We start from the raw sequence: 14904 nt of genomic DNA, 5'->3' as shown, positions 1-14904 counted from the left end.
CTAATTCTACAGGAGCTGGCTCAATGCTATTTATTACTACTCAGTGGTATAGCTGAGGTACCTTACATCTTTGTCACTAAGGTGTTGATTATTTTATGTTTGTCACTAGGTGATAGTGTGCTCATGGGCAGTTACAGCAGAATAGTTAACACACAGAATCATACTCTTAATCTTCATTGTTCTCAAACTGCAAGTTTTTGTGCTTGAATTGTAGTATGTACATTCTTCTCAGCAGTTAGAAGTTAGGGGGGAATTCTAGTGGAAATAAAACAATAAGATCTTATATGAGAATTAAAAAAAATAAGAAAAAAAGCTTGCTTGGCACTGCTGTATCTTGGTTGGTTTTTGAATCAATCTGAAGTTAAATAATTACAAGGATAGACACATCTCTAATATATTTCTTCCTTCTGGACTTTGCTTTTCCAGCTCTTTTAATAAATTACAGCTCTTAGTTCAAGAAAAATGTGTTCCATAAGCCAAAAGAAAATAATTGAAATGACATCTAATAAAGTGCCATTTACAGATGTGAAGAATGTAGAAGTAGACAGTAGTAAAAATATCTGTGAATGAGGGTAGTACTGAAGAAGCCCTTCACTTAAAACTGTCTAGAAGTTGCTTGGTGATGCAAAGAGCAAGTATTTCTCATGTAAAATTGCTAGCTAAGGTTCTGCTGCTTCAGTTTTCTTTGGTATTTGGTATGTAGTCAAACGTCTAAGCTGAAGTGGATGTGCTGCAGCCTGATCTGCTTTTTGTAGTGGAAAATTATCTCTGGATTTTCAGCCAAGTGCACAGGTATCCAGCTTGCTCCCCAAGATCAGTGTAGCACACAGTTGGTGCAGTGAAAGCTTTCTGCCATTGCTGTAAGCACTGCTTTCCTTCTCTGTGGGAAGCTGTTGGTGTGTTCATCCTGTCTGCGGTACTGGCAAATGGCATCTGGGCAGACTAGTTCTCTCTGATCATGTTAAGTTAACTTTGTGCTAGTGAAATGTTGAGCTTGACAGTTATATGTTATAGCTGGAAAAAAAATGAAACTGTGGCAGTGAAAAAGAGAAATAATGATATTGCGTTCCTTTTCTCTTGCCAGACTGTAGGTTCAATTGTCACAAACGCTGTGCTCCTAAAGTACCAAATAACTGCCTGGGGGAAGTTGCCATTAATGGAGGTAAGTTACTTTAACAATTGTTTCTGTCATTGTTTAAACCATCAGTTAGATAACAGAGAAGTGTAAAGCCTAGGTGTGTACAAAGACATATTTTTCCATTGCTTGGGAGTAGCCTTTCTGTGAGATATTTCAGTTGCGTATTGGAGATGAAGTATGGAAAGAAACCTATAAACAGTTCATACATTATCATTTTGGAGCACAGATCTTCAAAATACACAGTGCTGAAAGGCAGGCTGAGCTGTGGAACGGGAGTGGCTTCAGCAGCAAAACTTCTGGGTGATCATTGCTTACAGAATGCCAAAGTAAAGTGAAAAGCCAGATGCATGAGAAGGCTTTCACATAGTAGATAAAAACACAAAATTGATTTTTAATTTGAGAAGGGAAGAAGTGTTTATTTTAGGATAATCTTCCAGAGAAGGAGCTGTATAATAGGAGAACTTTGAAGGCCTGTTGAGATAAAACTAATCGTATCAGTTACCAGAATTGAAAGCTTGATTATCTGCAGAATTTCCCATCTTAGTGCTGTCAGTTTTGTGTCAAGTATAGAAATGTATGGCTAGGCTTGACGGATGGTATTGGAGAAAAAAAGGGTAGTTGTAGATGAATTGTTGATTGCCTTGAAAATATCACTTTTCTTTGTGATAAAGGAATGAGAAGTGTGGTAAAGTGTTCAGTGTCTAATGAATATTACTATGTTGTCAGCCTAAACTGCATCTGAGGTTAAGAAGGTATTGCTTGATTAGATATCTTTTTTCAAACTTTAAATCAATGATTTTCTTTATTGAAAAGGTACCAGTAATACTAAATAATTACTAAGTAATATTTCATATTTGTGTGACTGTATTACTGCAAAACCTTTTCTGTTTAATGGCAATTAACATATCCTGACTTTTGAGGAGATTGAAGTGGTACTCTTAGTGCATATCCACTGTGGTACACCTCAAATTTAGCTCTTGGAATCTCCAGTATTTTTTAACATTACATAGAATCACATGGGTTGGAAGGGAACCTCAAGAGAACATCGAGTCCAACCCCCTTCTAAAGCAGGGCACCTGCAATGGGTCACACAGGTAGGCATGCAGAGGGGTCTTGAATATCTCCATAGGACACTCCACAACATCTCTGGGCAACCTGTTCCAGTGCTCCATCACTTACTGTAAAGAAGTTCTTACACATGTTAGTATGGAACTTAAATTTGCACCTCTTGTACCTCTCCTAACCATTACTTGTCTGTTTCTTCAGAAGTGCAAGAACTGATGCTTATGTAGGGGGGTAGATTTAATTTCCAAATCTAAATCCAAAAGCTAAAAATGTGCCATGATGCGCTAAACTCATTGATAACAGTATGGAGTTTTCCCAGTAGAAATCTTGAGTAGCTTTAAAAAAAAATCCTTTTTATGCATCTTCCAATCTTGTATACATCTTCCTTTTTTAACTTTGTAAATAGCTGTGAGCAGAGATTTGCAGAGTCAGAGAAAGTTACTAAGTCTGCTTATAGATGATAAAATTTCTACTGCATGCATTTTAGGTACGATTTTAGAGGGCAGTGCAAAATAGGATTGATCAAAAGTGTTAAGAGAAGGTGGAAAAGCAAGACTTATTTCTGGACAGCTAGACTAAATGAACAAAATTTGCATTTGTTTCTGTGTCACTCTTTTGATTTCCCACTCTTCGACTCAGACAGCTGTACTTCATTCCTTCAACACAATCTTTATCCCCTTCATGCCTTTGCCTGACAAGTAACACACTGTTTTTTGTTTGCTTGCCTCCAACCATGAATCTGATGGCAGACTGATGAGACGTAATGCTTTCTCTGAGGAAAAACTAAGTGAGGGAAGCTTGTACAAAGCCACTTGGGGGTGAGAGTGCTTGCTCCATGCAGTATTTTAGAAAGCATTACTTCTTTTTGTGCAACTCTGCAAAATTATTTCTAGAACTTGGCTTTTTCTCACCAAACAATTTCCATAAAATAGTATCCATAGCAATATAGTATAACTCTTAATTTTGTGTCTAAATGACTGACATGTGTTGGTCCTTAGACTTTTCATAGGCAATTTCATCCTGGAGTCTCATTTCTATTCTTACAGAAATTTGGTTCACATTAATTTCCGTCTTACTAAATAAAATACAGTATCTGCCACTCTTTCCATCTGCTGTGTGATGCATCTTCCCCAAAATAGTAAGTGAAGGAAGAGCTGAAGCAATAAAATTCTAAGCATGGTCTCATTAATATACACATTAAACACTAAGTGTGGGAGGATATTTTTAACTGGCTGTGGGTTTATTAAAAATAGAGATATAAAGCCATGCTGTATGAATAGCAAAAAGGGAGTCCTGAACTGTGAAGTATCATTCATGACTGGATGACTGTTTCAGCTAGAAATGAAGTATAATGTCTCTTAGTCATACATCATAACTTATATCTAAACATTTGAAAACTACTGCGTATGGAAACAAATGTTTCAGCCACACACACTTCCAGTTCTAGTGAAATACCATCAGTTCAAATCATTTTTCCAGCAGTCATCTCAATGTTCTTATTGTTTAGAGCTTCCCCTATATTGACTGTCAAGAACTTTCCTACAAAAAATTTGGTGAAAATTTCTCAGTGAGAACATTTGATATCTTCCTGTGATTAGACCTTGCATAAAATTGCAGTCCATGAGTCTCTGAGTTGGTCCTGAAATAGTGCAAATTACCCAGAAAAATTAATATTTATATATCTGATAGAATTTATAATTTTGACTTTTTTCTTTTTTTTTTTTCATTGTTGGTTTTTATGTTGGGTTTTATGAAGCCTTTAGCTAAGTAATTTTTTTCTCTTTTTCAGTCTTCCAGATTAATCCATTTGCAAGCAACAATACAGTAAAAAGTTGTTTCTTTGATCTTGCCTATGCAAATTTAATAACAAATGAGAAAGTTTAACATTATTTGAATATAAACTTCTTTAATCTGTTTAAACTGTTTATATTATGCACTGTGAGCTAAAACTTAAAACATCATTGTTATTTCAGTATTATATTACATAGAGCTATTTTACATTAATTAAATATTTCCTTCTTAAAGGCAAGGAATGTTATTTCATTAGAATGGATTACTGTGCCATATTGTACAGTCTTCATGTGGAGCACCGGTGCAAAGGAAATATATTTTCTGCCCAAATAAATAATTCACATTATAAATAATCATGTTGGGAGTTATTTCAGTAGTTCATCATCATGTCACCATCATATTACAAAATTTTTAGTTTTGAAATTTCTGCTTTTCTAGCATCAGTTTGCAGCTGTAGCCTGCCAACAGCCATCAAGTCAGTGCACAACATTCAAACTGCATGGAAAATCTGCCAGAAGATCTCAGAAATAAAACTCATGTCTATAGAATGTTTGAATAGAAGTCTATGGATAAGAAATTCTGCCTTGACTTTGGCAGCTTTTTAGCAGAAAGTTGTAGTTCTGAAAATACTCCAGTTTAATGTGTTTCCAGCTTTCTGTAGTGATTTTCCAAATGGTTGGTTAAAGACCACCTTCACCATTACGCACTGAATACATAGAGACTCGGACAGTAGAATTCCAGAGAGAGCCTGGGTTTTTCTGAAGCTCAGAATGTGTTAGGATGTTGTGGTTGGAGTATTGTAGGTGTTCAGATAATAATTCGAGAAATAATATTCCAGATCTCCTTAGTCCTGGGGCTGAGTCTGATGTGGTCATGGAAGAAGGGAGTGACGACAATGACAGTGAAAGAAACAGCAGTTTTATAGATGACATGGAAGAATCTATAGCTCATGACTCTGAGATTTCAATGACGGGATGCCATAGTGACAATGGGGAAATGCAGGATCCTGATCCAGATCATGATGAATCTAACAGGATGATCAGGTGAACCTTCCATCTTCTTTTGTATTTATTTGTTATATTATGCCTAAGACTGAAGGAGAAATCTCAATGGACTGCATTCTCATTCAGAATGGAGAGAGTTAGTGATATGTGATGGTTCTGAAATTATGATGAGATTATTTCATGCACTGGGATTTTAAAAGAAGTTTAAACGTTATTGTCAAGTTGGAATTTCATTCAAAAAATTGTATTTTTTACGTCTGCTTTTTTTCTGAAAATTATGTTGTGAAACTTCATTTGTAAATGAGCAATAGAGAATATTTTTTAAAATGTTTTTATTTTCCCAAGCATTTTTTTCCAACTGGAAGTTAAATACTTGGCTATATAGATAAAATCCAAACAAAACAAAAAAACCTGTACAATTGACTATGATATAATTGGCCTTAGGGGTATTGTTTACATTTTCATATATCTTCAGAAAGAAGGAACTCTTAACAAACTATGAGTTTCAAGAAAATTACAAAATAAATCAGTGTTTTGAGATGACCAATCAGAAAAAAAAAAAATGGAAATTGAATTGTGCAATTTATTGTAGAAATGTCTGAAGAGGAGAAAAAAATCATTATTTGCTTATTAGAACTGCAGAGTACTAGAGAAAAAAAATAGAGATTGATTGTGAGCGAACCAAAAATGTATTAAGGTCTTTTCTTTTCTTGTTTCTTTGGAGCAAGGATTCTTTATTTTGAAGAACAATTATAGGATACTTTTTCTTCGTGAATGCCAGTTTGACTTGCAGTTCCTCTTACTTTGCATACTAGGAATCTTTTCCTGAAGCACGTTCCCCTAAATTCTCTTTCACTGACACAAACATTTTGCTCTAATTGAAAGTTATCCATTTCAGCAATAGTAAACTGTAAACATATTTTTCTACATAGGTACTTATATACATGTATCATTAGAATATAAGCATCTGCTTTCTATCATAAAATTCAATGTAGTAATATCATCTTGAATGTCTAAGTCACACTGCATGGATAGCAGTGGACTGAGTTCTTTAAAATGTAGGTACTGAATTATAAATAATTACAAAACATATAATTGTTTTATTTAGTTGAGGGGCATCCTTGAATTTCCAGAAACACCTTCCGCTAATTACATACATCACAAAGACCTAATAATGTTATTTGATTGAGCAAATTCTCAGCTACGAACTTCTGTTCTTCAACATAGTCACCAACCTTAGCTATACATTTTTATCAGTGATGAGCAAGAGCCTGCGCACTTGTAAAAACACTTTCCGACACTTTTAAAAATCTGCACCAGTGGAAGTGACCTGCAGATTCACAGCTGCTATGATTGTGCTGTTGCTAGGAGATGTCACCCACACAGTCCGTTTTTCACTGGTCTGAACAGATAGAAGTAAAAATGCTCCAATTCTGAACTATGTGGTGGGTGTGGTAGGACAATCCAGCCGGTGTTGGTCCATGGTCTTCCAAATGGCATAGGGCCTGCTGTAAAACGAGAAAGGAGTTTTTTTCTGGCTGGAGTCTGGAAGTTCAAACCTTCAACTTAGATAGCATTGTGATGTAGTGCTCAAAGTTGATAGTTTGTCTGGGTTCCAGGAAATCCAGAACAATCACACATTTCCTATCCCAAAAGATAGTGCACATCATTTTACCCTCTGAGGATTGCACTGAACTTTTTCTCTGATGGGGAATTTACATGTTGTCATTCCATGGACTGCCATTTTTACTTTGGCTCATAGTGGTGACACCATGTTTTGTCATTAGCAATGATATGATCCACGAAACTGTCACCTTTAACCTCAAACTGATCCAGTAGATCCTAGCAAACTTACATAGGGTATTCTTTCTTTTCCTGTGTGAGTGTTCACAGGACCCACCTGGCACAAACTTTGTGATATTCCAACATTGTTCCCATTGTTTACAACACTGAAGCTGATATTCAGCTCTGTATGCAGTTCCCTGGACATAATCTGCCAATTTGGAGGAATTAGCTGATCAAGATGCTCTTCATTTCGTCATGTGACAGCTGTACATGGCTGTCCAGAATGTGACTTGTTTCTCATGTTGCTGTTGCCACTGCTGAAATGCACCACTCACCATCTGACCGTGCTCACATCCTCTGTTTAGTCTCTGTAAATGTTCAGCAAGCGCTGATGAATGTGAATGGGTATCATTTTTTCTGCAAGGAAAAACTCATTTCCTCACCTTTGCTTTGTCAACACTTCCATGTCAGATGCCATTTTGTCGCAGTGCCCCTCTGCTGCCGTCTGTCATATGGCAACAAAATGTTGCAGAATATTGGTGGGCAGGTTCAGCCTTTTTCTCCATATTACCACTAACCTCCTCTGATGTTTTGCTGCAACATAATAAAATAGGAGATATTACTTTCAGAGCAGCCCTCATATTTGTAAGGGTACTAGCCATGTTCATGAATTATTTTTCAGGGATCTATAAAAGGAAAATAAAAAAGGAAATTTCTTTGTCTGACAAGAATATATTCGTGTAGCCTGTTTGATCACAGCATGAACTCACAATGCTCTGTTTTCATGTAGGATGCAGAATCTCAAGATCAAATTCTGCCAGAAATGACTAAGCATTTATGTTTAGGATTGAAGAAGATGATGAAGCAGATGATTCCATTATGTGGAGTCTGCTCTAGTAATGGTTAACTCCATTTGGCTTTGTTATTTCATAAATCTCTTCAACAAGATATTCCATGTTTTATCTTGTGCTATCAGGCATATTGTCAAGTTCCCATGACTTCCTGAGTTACCGTGCTGAGCATTGGAAGTTTTCAGCGTCCATACCCAAGTACAGGGCAGTAAGACTTTGCTTAAAGTCTTTGAAGATAAACTGCATTATTCTAAACTTCCTTCTCTGAGAGGTTCGTGCAGATTCTCTGCTGTACTCTGCCAGTGTATGCACAGCTAGTTGAGACATTTTCTACTGTAAACTGTTATAACTCTACAGTGTGTGTGAACCCAAGAAGGATCACAAGACAGTAATCTGATGGGCAGTGCTTACCTTATGAGAGATTCTAGATCAAGTGATGCTCTGAATCATGCATAGCACAGGCTTGAGCTATTTCTTCCCAACTCTAGTTGAGGCCCTAGTCATTTGCCCATCATCTTAGCTATCTTGGGGAATATTTTGTGTATGTTGTGTATGCAAACTTTTTGTTGGTCTCTGACTTTCTCCTGTTGTGGCATTAAACCTTTTTTTCCTTCGTACTCTCAAGATACTTGGACTGCCAAAACAAAATAGTGTCTGGTCCAGGTCTCTTAGTGGCTATAAATGTAAATGTGCATATAAAAGAAGTTTTTTCTATTTGTCTAAAATTGTCCTCTTTTAAAAACCCTTTACTGATTTATTCTTAAGCCCTTCAACCAGCAACAATATTCCATTAATGAGAGTGGTACAGTCTGTGAAGCACACAAAAAGGAGAAGCAGCACAGTAATGAAAGAAGGTTGGATGGTTCACTATACCAGCAAGGACACACTGGTAAGAAATATTAAGGAAGACATTACTTTACATGCTATATACCTGTTCAGAATGAAAATCCTAATAGTACGTTAATAATTTAAAGTCACTCGTATACGTCATTTTTACAACATCTGCATTTCCCATAGTACTAAATCCGTGTCGGTGCTTGTAATAAAGTTATTTCACCATACCAGGAGACACTTAAGACACACAGTAGTATCTGAATCTGTGAGTTGCATTATTACAGGCCAAATATAAAGATATTCTGAAGAAAGTAAAAAAAAATTAACAGCTTAGAGGTTCTGGAAAGTACTGGTTTTTATCTTCCAGTTTCTGTTTCCTAGATATCTTACTGTTAGGTGAGTTTAGACTTTTGTAAAATAAAGGTATCAATAATAGTAATAATAATAAAAAGTTATTTTCATTCAGACCTGCAAAAACAGGAATCAGAATGTCAGTATATGGCCTTCTAAAGTGAGCTGCTACCAATAGAAAAAGAAAGTTGTTTTATTTTATTAACACAATTGCAGAGTGTAACCTTGGGACTATGATGACGTTAAACTTCCAAAATACGGACTAGTTGAATAGAGCTACATTAGTACAATAAAAGATGAACTTACAAAACTTTAACTCAAACATAAAGGCCTCATAAAATTCTTGTAATAGCAAATGAAACTTTGTCCTTCCCAGTTCATCCCTTCAGATGAAAACATAAACTTTTGGAAATGTTGCATTTCAGGGAAGAGCATTTCTTTAATTTTCTTGAAATTTTCTTCTTGAAAATTGGTAGAAAAATTTTCCCCTTATTTTTCTTTGCAGAGAAAGCGACACTACTGGAGACTAGACAGCAAATGTATTACTCTTTTTCAAAATGATACTGGAAGTAAATATTATAAGGTAAGGAATATTTTTCAATTTCTTTTTCCACTATCAAAAAGTAATGACTGGAGTGAATTGCTGAATAAATAAATACTAAAGCTGCATTAATAGCACAACTTGGAACTGTTTGTTTTCATTATCTTACTTGCATATGTGGGTTGCATTTCACAAGCAAGCGTCAGATCAGAAAAGCATTCACTGACAATGACCGTTGTTATTATTATGTTATGTTATGTTACATGTTACATGTTATGCAAATGAAAAGTTTTATATAGGGGCAATTCACTACCAGTGACAAATTTTTCCAAGAAGCTCATCTGACATTCTGTTGTTCATTATATAAATTGTTTCCAAACAATAAAGCGTTGTACATATTATTTTAATTCTGTCCTTTGGACATTATGTTGTGATTTAAATTGTAAAACATTATTTTAATTCTTGCATCCTTCTACCTGAAGCAGTTAAACTCCTTCCAGAGGAAGTTAGTAAAATGTGTCCTTGAGTCTTATTCAAGATGAAACAACCAAGTTCATGCCTATGTGAAAAGTGGATTTAGAATATATATTTATTATGCTTTTATTTACAGAGTTCTTTGCAAGTAAGTTTGCAAATAAAACAATTAAATTTCTACTTGATCTTGGAAAAAAACATTTGTTATTTTACACTCAGCAGGCCTCTGTGTCAAGGAGTTCCAGGTTACAAGAACCTTTTTGTTTGTACAAGAAGCATGTGGAAAAAAGCAAGAGCTAATATTATAAGTTAGTGAAATAAAATTCATGTCTTAGTTTTATATGTTGATTATCTTTACACAGATTTTTTTATTTTTATTTTCATTTTAGGAAATTCCACTGTCTGAAATTTTCTCTCTTGAACCTGCAAAAACTTTCACTTTACTGCCTCAAGGAGCTAATCCTCATTGTTTTGAAATAAGCACAGCAAATATAGTCTACTATGTTGGAGAAAACATAGAAAACCTCTCAAGTGTTCCACTGAATAATGGTGTTCTCACTAGTGGTATTGGCATAGATGTGGCAAGAATGTGGGAGATTGCAATACAGCATGCCCTGATGCCTGTCATCCCTAAAGGGGCATCAATGGGGTCGGGACCCAGCCTACACAGTAAGTATGTTTCCTCCATTTCAGATAAATGCAGTCATTAACAAATGGCACATCTCAATCTTCTGCACAGAAATATTGCACAACTAGTAAGGGCTTATCAACTGTCTGTGTATTTTAAAAGCCACAATTTTTCATTCATGTGTTTCCAGTTTATACTAGGTCATCTGTGTTAATATACAATGTACAAATTTGATAGTGAGCAAATAGTTGTTCTACTCCTAAGGCATCTCTTCCGTGTTTGTGTGTTGCTGACAAGAATGACAGCTTCCTTGCGAAGTGGCATGAAGTTTTCTGAGCTCCAGTTGAGAATTGATAGATGTTTTCCATCGTTATTGTAATTTATATTGCTATATATCGCAGAAGCATCCATTCACTCTTTAGGGCACTGCAGCATAGATTATATGCTTCTTTTCATCACATTTGGTTGTACAACTGCCACAAACATTGTCCCATGATGAGAGGAGATGAACTCAAGTGTGAAGAACAGCTGTTCTGTTCACAGTGACGTATGGATGTTACCCAGGACCAAAAGGGCTAAATATATCTTTGCCTCTGATTTATATACTTTTGGATAATTCCCTACCAAAGCTAGGACATTATGTAAACAAACATGAAACTGGTTTACGTCTTTTGAGGTACTGATAACGAAGTAGCACAGACCAAACAATTCACCACTACCAAGTATCTGCTGCTGTGGTTTCTTTGCTAATTCTACTTAGCCTACTCATTGTAAAGCAAATTCAGATATGTCTACACAAACTGGATCAGACCTTGTGTTGCAACATAGATGTGCTTTAGCACTTGACATCTGGATGCTATTAATGCAGTGTGAAATACTAACGAGACAGCAAGCCCTTCAGGAACTACATAGTACAACAGGCTGTGGCATACATCTCCAGGCACAACAGCTCACATATCAGAATAGATCATCTCTGTCTTTTTCTTTCTTGGCTATGTTCCTACATGAAATACTGTCAAGTTTGGATGTCATTCCAGTCATGTTAGTTGCCTAGTGCCCCTGGTTTGAGCTCAATGTAGTTAAATATATCATCTAAAATGCTGGACTAAGTATTACAGCTCTCTTCTTTGCCTCCTTAAAAGTTTAAAATTTTGTTCTGTTAATTCATACTTCTCTTCTGCCAGTGCATCACCACTCTCCTAGCTGAAAAGAATTAGAAAGAATTCCTTTTTAATATTTAATATAAATCTTCGCTCTTTTAATTTTAAGCTGTTACCCCTTGTTCTATCTGATTCAGAGTCCCTCTCCAGCTTTCTTGTAGGCCCCCTTTAAAGGGCCATGTCAATGTTATCTTTAGTGCAAACACAAAGTAGCACATACATTTGAAAACAAATTAGCAATGCTAAAAATCCTGTATGAAACCAAAACATCCCATTCCAAAACGAATACATTCCTAAGGAGAGGACAAGGAAATAAGTCATTTTGAGCAGAAGTTACTTATGCTACTTTCTACTGCTAGGAGAGGTAGAGATGGTAGTAGTGATTTTATGCAGAGTCTAATACAGGCTTTATAGAATAGGACAGTGATTTCAATGAGGCTGACATCCATACTGAAAAAATCAAAAGCTTGAGCAGAATTCTAAACAGAGGTAGGAGACAGAGGTATCAGTACTCCAAAGTAACCACCAAAAACGACTTCTTTGTGTAGTACAGTCAGCAGTAAACTTATTCTCCAGTTTTATTATATTAGCTTCTCTATGGATTTGCAAATCAAAAAGTTTATGGTAACATCCTAAGCTCTGAATTATTAGAAGTTGCTTCTCATAATTGTCATATTAAAGCATAAGTGCAAGTTTTTATTTCTGTTGTATATTAATAATGTTTCTTTTGCCGGTTGAAATACCTATTCCTTTTAGAAGTACGTATAGTAGTATGAAAAAGTATTAGCCCTAGTCTGAATGGCATCATAGAACGACTTGGCTTTGAGGGGACTTTAAAGATCATCTAGTTCAGTACACTGAAGTATAGTAAAAGCAGTTTTCCCTGGTTGATGTTATGTTACTTGCTTAAGATAAAAAGCCCTGAAATAAAATGGAATAAAGCAGTGAGAAGGTTATACATGCGAAATATAATATTCCACTATAAAATTTGGTAGTGAAGTGCATAATTCTGTTCTTTCCCATATACTACAGAAGTCTATTGTTGAAGCCACATATTTGTGAGGTGGTGTAATTTGGTTTTGTCTGGTAGATGAACAAGCTGACCTAATTGGTCCAATTTCTACAGTTAACAGAAAATAGTGATGTCATGTAAATGTCATTTGTTATTATTACATGTTTGAATTGAAAGCATAGCTGTCTCAAGTATATTTTACTTTCTTCCCCAGGGGATATATCCATCAGTATTTCTGTGTCAAACTGCCAAGTTCAAGAAAATGTGGTGAGTGTTCTCTGAATGCTTCTGCTAGATATGATATGATTAAGCATGTGAAGTCATTGATCTGTTTTGCAAAAGGAAATGTTAGAGAAGAGTTCCAATCAGCCATTTTTTCCTACTTACACTGTAGAAATTAACAAACAATTAGCATTATTAACTTTTGAAAAAAGTCAATTTCATGGTATCTTTTCCTTGAGACACAACTATTACATAGGTGTTATGCAGCTTAAAACAGAATTTAAGAACTTATCCTTTCAGATTGTTTATTACCTGAAGGAAAGCAAGCAGAAGTCATTAATACATGGCATTTCTGTTGAACTTAGTAGGGCTATCATAAGTCTTTTCTTGTCATCACTGAGACATCCGATATTTTTTGTATTAAGATGAGACTGCAATTTCGGTTATTGATTCTTTTAAGAAAACTCGCATTAATGTTCTGGCAGGCATGTTTTGAAATGTACTGTAGAGTACATGTATGCATGCTGACCAAATATAATTTTTTTTTCCCCATATTTCAGAGATTAATGTTTATGTTTGTGTTTATATAAACAGGATATCAGCACTGTATACCAGATCTTCCCAGATGAGGTGTTGGGATCAGGACAGTTTGGAATTGTTTATGGAGGTAAGTTTCTGGTGAGTTGTACAGTTATGCTTAAGGCTGAAAAAATTCAGCAAACCTGAAAGTATTGTGAAATACCTTATTACAGAAATTAGCTACCCAGTGTTTAATGTAAGTAATATTCATTAAAAACGGACACTTCTTACTGTTGACAAGGTCTTTTTTACTATGAAGTTTTCTGCCTACAACGGGTCGGTATACTTAATAACTCTAGTAATTTCATAATGTAACGTAGTAATGCAGACCCCAAAGTACAGAACTGTCTCTCTTTGTGAAGAGAATTGATGTATATTTCTTAGGTAATGAAAGAAGGGGGAAAAAGTCATCACTTCCTGCTATTTTTCTTGTCACAGCTTTGTGATTTTTTTTTTTTGTTGTTCTTAATAGTTTGTTTGGATTATTTATTTTTTTCATGTTCTGTTTCTCCATTTTGTTCATCATTTTTTCAGCAGTTTTGAGGAGAGTGCTTAGGTACAGTTGTTTGAGACAAGTGAGTGATAACTAACTAACATTCTCACTGAAAAATCTCTGTGGGTCTCTGATAAAACTGGGACAGAAAGTTAGATTCTTGAAGGCAATCACTTATTTCATTATTTGCTACTCTGGAACTACCACTGAAGCCTGTGACCTGCCAGTTGGAAAGAACTCTGTTTTAAGTATACGAAAAGGAAAAAGTATGTGAGAAAGCTAATTTTACATCTATATTGTTGAAAGGCAAAACTAAATTTCTTATATGCTTGTATTCCTTACATGTTTCAACAGCTTTGTCAGTGAGAAAAAGTTCACTCGTAAAAGGGAAGTGAAAAAGGAAATGGAAGAGAGCTTTCAGTGGTTTATTTAACTTGCAGCAGACTTGCTCTGGGAATTACTTTGTTGTGCATAGTTGTACATAATTGCCACTTACTTGTGGTCATTTATACAATCAAGTAAAAGTGGAACACTTTTCAGAATTAATCATGTTAATTGATGGAGGCCTTCTGTTTTATTAATGCAGGAAAACATCGCAAAACAGGAAGAGATGTTGCCATTAAAATTATAGACAAACTAAGATTTCCAACTAAACAGGAAAGTCAGCTTCGTAATGAGGTTGCAATTTTACAGGTATTTTGCTGTTATTTTTTATTCCTATAAATCATAGAATCTTTTGAGTTGGAAGAAACTCTTAAAGGTCGTCTAGTCCAACTCCCCTGCAATGAACAAGGAATAAATACCTGATAATGTAATTATTCCAGTTGATAATGGCTACTGTTTTTGCTGAAAATTCTAGCATTTTTGCAACTTAATCTGTCAAACAGTCAAGACTAACAGTACTGGGAATGTTATGTTAGGAGCTGTAATCTCCGCAATCTAAAGCACCAGGCACAATAATGTATGTTTAACTAAT

At 35.4% G+C, this 14904-nt stretch overlaps 1 protein-coding gene across 3 annotated transcripts in view; it reads left to right on the top strand.

Moving 5' to 3' along the window:
• Positions 1-14904, top strand: part of PRKD1 (protein kinase D1) — a 114551-nt gene that overhangs the window by 88397 nt on the left and 11250 nt on the right. For all 3 annotated transcript variants that reach the window (XR_016466948.1, XM_090141281.1, XM_090141282.1), the window contains 8 exons: positions 1085-1162; positions 4833-5037; positions 8400-8523; positions 9325-9402; positions 10224-10503; positions 12849-12901; positions 13451-13523; positions 14515-14621. Coding sequence is in view for 2 of the 3 variants with exons in the window: in XM_090141281.1 (XP_089997407.1) it covers positions 1085-1162; positions 4833-5037; positions 8400-8523; positions 9325-9402; positions 10224-10503; positions 12849-12901; positions 13451-13523; positions 14515-14621 (998 nt within the window). In the remaining variant the exon portion in view is untranslated. The remainder of the gene's footprint in view (positions 1-1084; positions 1163-4832; positions 5038-8399; positions 8524-9324; positions 9403-10223; positions 10504-12848; positions 12902-13450; positions 13524-14514; positions 14622-14904) is intronic.

The sequence above is a fragment of the Phasianus colchicus genome, chromosome 5 (assembly GCF_987193195.1).
Source record: "Phasianus colchicus chromosome 5, bPhaCol1.hap1.1, whole genome shotgun sequence".
Classification (NCBI taxonomy): Eukaryota; Metazoa; Chordata; class Aves; order Galliformes; family Phasianidae; genus Phasianus; species Phasianus colchicus.
This window is presented reverse-complemented; position numbering and strand designations above follow the sequence as displayed.